General features: G+C 31.7%; 1 protein-coding gene across 1 annotated transcript; it reads right to left on the minus strand.

The window, feature by feature from the left end:
• Nucleotides 1-221: 221 nt before the first annotated feature.
• Nucleotides 222-957, minus strand: LOC111317889 (uncharacterized). Its single transcript, XM_022920397.2, has one exon. The coding sequence runs from the start codon at nt 645-647 to the stop codon at nt 429-431; it is 219 nt and encodes a 72-aa protein (XP_022776132.1). The 5' UTR covers nt 648-957; the 3' UTR covers nt 222-428.
• Nucleotides 958-2398: the final 1441 nt, after the last annotated feature.

The raw sequence follows: 2398 nt of genomic DNA on the forward strand, positions 1-2398 counted from the left end.
AATTAAGGTTGTGGACTTCAAAATTAGCTTGTCTACTATTGTTGAGGCTCAAAGCCAAATTCACATGATCGTTGTTGTAGTGGAAAAGAATTTCCTTTGCATTAGTGTTGGGAAAACTGACCTCAGTAAGAAAATTTTGTTTGATTTATCCGAAATTAAGCGAATTTTAGCGAGTCCATAACTTGAATTCGAAATAACTCAAATCCAAATATTCTTTAAAATAAAATAAAAGACCCTTTTAATTAAGAAAATTTAAATAGTACTATAATATATAAATTTGGAACTGGATAATACAATGCAAGGAAATAGAGGAGGGGTAAGAAATACTAATATAATAATGTAGAGATTCGAGGCTAATGAACATGACAGAAAAGATAGAGAAAGAGATAAGCAAGAGTCCGAGAGGAAGGTGGAAATTCACATAGTGATCAATATGAAGGAGTGCAGGCAATGCAAGCAAGCAAGAGAATGGCAGAGGAAGCACCATCTTCTTCAAGGTTGGAACTGCTCCTCTTGAACTTCGAATTTTTCCCTTTGTTGCATTGTATGATCTGTTTCTGCTGATGGTTTTGCTGGTTCTGATGGCAGTGATCCCTTCCCTTGTGATTCTGTTGCCTCTTCATTGCTTCTTCCACTTTAGAAACCATGATTTTAGTCTAATTTTATCCTTCAGGAAAACCCTCGGAGCAAAGTGACAATTGAGAGAGAAAATAATTCAAGACGATTAAGCTTTGTGCATGGGGGAAGAGCTACATCGACCTTCTCAATTTATAGCACAAAGTTGTACCAAAATGCCCTTGGTTTCTATTCATTATCCCAATTCACATGCATTTTGCTCCTCAAAAACACCTAGTCCCCACTCTATGATCAGTTTTCAAGAATTAAATAATTTCCATGATCTGAAATATGATATAATACATAAATACAGATGAAATGGTGGGGTGATGCATGGAAATCTTTGCTTCAAACTTTGAATAATTTGTTTTTTGAAGTATGGCCCTCCCTCCCCATTTTAAATGAATTGCTGGATGTTACATTGTAGGAGAGTTATGGTCCTACATGTTTCACCTCACAGCCTTTAGTTTAACTTTCATCTGAAAGATTTATCAATTAATGCTAGATTCTGGACAGAACCCTAATTAGAATTAATAACCCTTTCAACAAAGATTTTGTGTTTTCTTTTAAGAGAGGTAAAGCCAAGATATCGGAAAGATCATTTGTACCTTAATTTGATCGTCAAATTTGACAATCGTTCTTAATAAATACATGCGTATGTATAAAACACACAAATAATTATAAATTCAACAAATTTAACTTCAAATTTTAATCTGTAATCGTTTTCTCTATTTTTAAATTACGTCATTTCTTTTGTAAAAAAAATTTTACAGATAATTACGGAACTCAATCATATGTACGTTAAACATCATCCTTAACACATTAAACCAATCGTCAAGAAATTTTACATGAAACTATTGATCTTTAAGGAAATTACATTTCTGTAACTTCTTTGCACAAAAAAATTTCTCCACATGCAAAAACAAGCCTTATCTACAAAATATCTCAAGTTCAGCTAATACTAAGCACAAATATATTAGACAATTTGTCAATCCAGCTGGAAGTTCTGGCAAAACTGCGCATTGGATTCTTCTTCAAACGGCCAATCATATACAGAATCCAGGAGTAATAATTTTCTTAGCTAGCTGGTGTTACATTAAACAATTGTACCTAATAAACTAATCTCACAGCAGTTAGCATATGCAGAAAAATAAAATATATACCTGAAAAACTAACCATTAATAAGGGACGGATTCAGGGTGAGATCAATAACAATAGCAATGAAATTATTTTGAGTCTTTCAATGATTGGATATGGAATGCTTGAAGAGAGAAATATAATCAGATACAATTATGGAGATAAAAATTTTAAACAAAATTAATTTTGTTGAGCTTCGAGTTTGGAGGTAAAATTCTGAAATCACAAGAGAAAAAAAAAATAGTTAAGAGTAAAAGCAGAAAGTGTTTTATGTATTTGAGAGTAAAATAGAGAGAAAAAAAATTAAGCTGATTAGATAATAACTTAATTGCTTTATTTATATATGGAATGCGAAGGATTTGTGGAATAAACTGTTGACGTGATTGAATTGACATGATACTATACATATTAGATCAACTTGATATATTAAGTCGATCCAAAAGTTAAAAATATTATTGAATGTTTGTTGATAATCTTTAATTAAAAAAAATCATTTTACTGAACCCAAAAATACCTTTAACAAAAATAAATCGGAATAAAAGACAGATTGAAGAGATGAAGAAACCATTAATTACAGAGAGAAATATTTTCGATGGATGAGGTTGGCGCGAGCAGTCATTGTCGTGACTGTAAAGTGGAGTTTCTT

Source organism: Durio zibethinus, chromosome 9, assembly GCF_047325235.1.
Source record: "Durio zibethinus cultivar Kanyao isolate XHJ-2024 chromosome 9, ASM4732523v1, whole genome shotgun sequence".
NCBI classification, from domain to species: domain Eukaryota; kingdom Viridiplantae; phylum Streptophyta; class Magnoliopsida; order Malvales; family Malvaceae; genus Durio; species Durio zibethinus.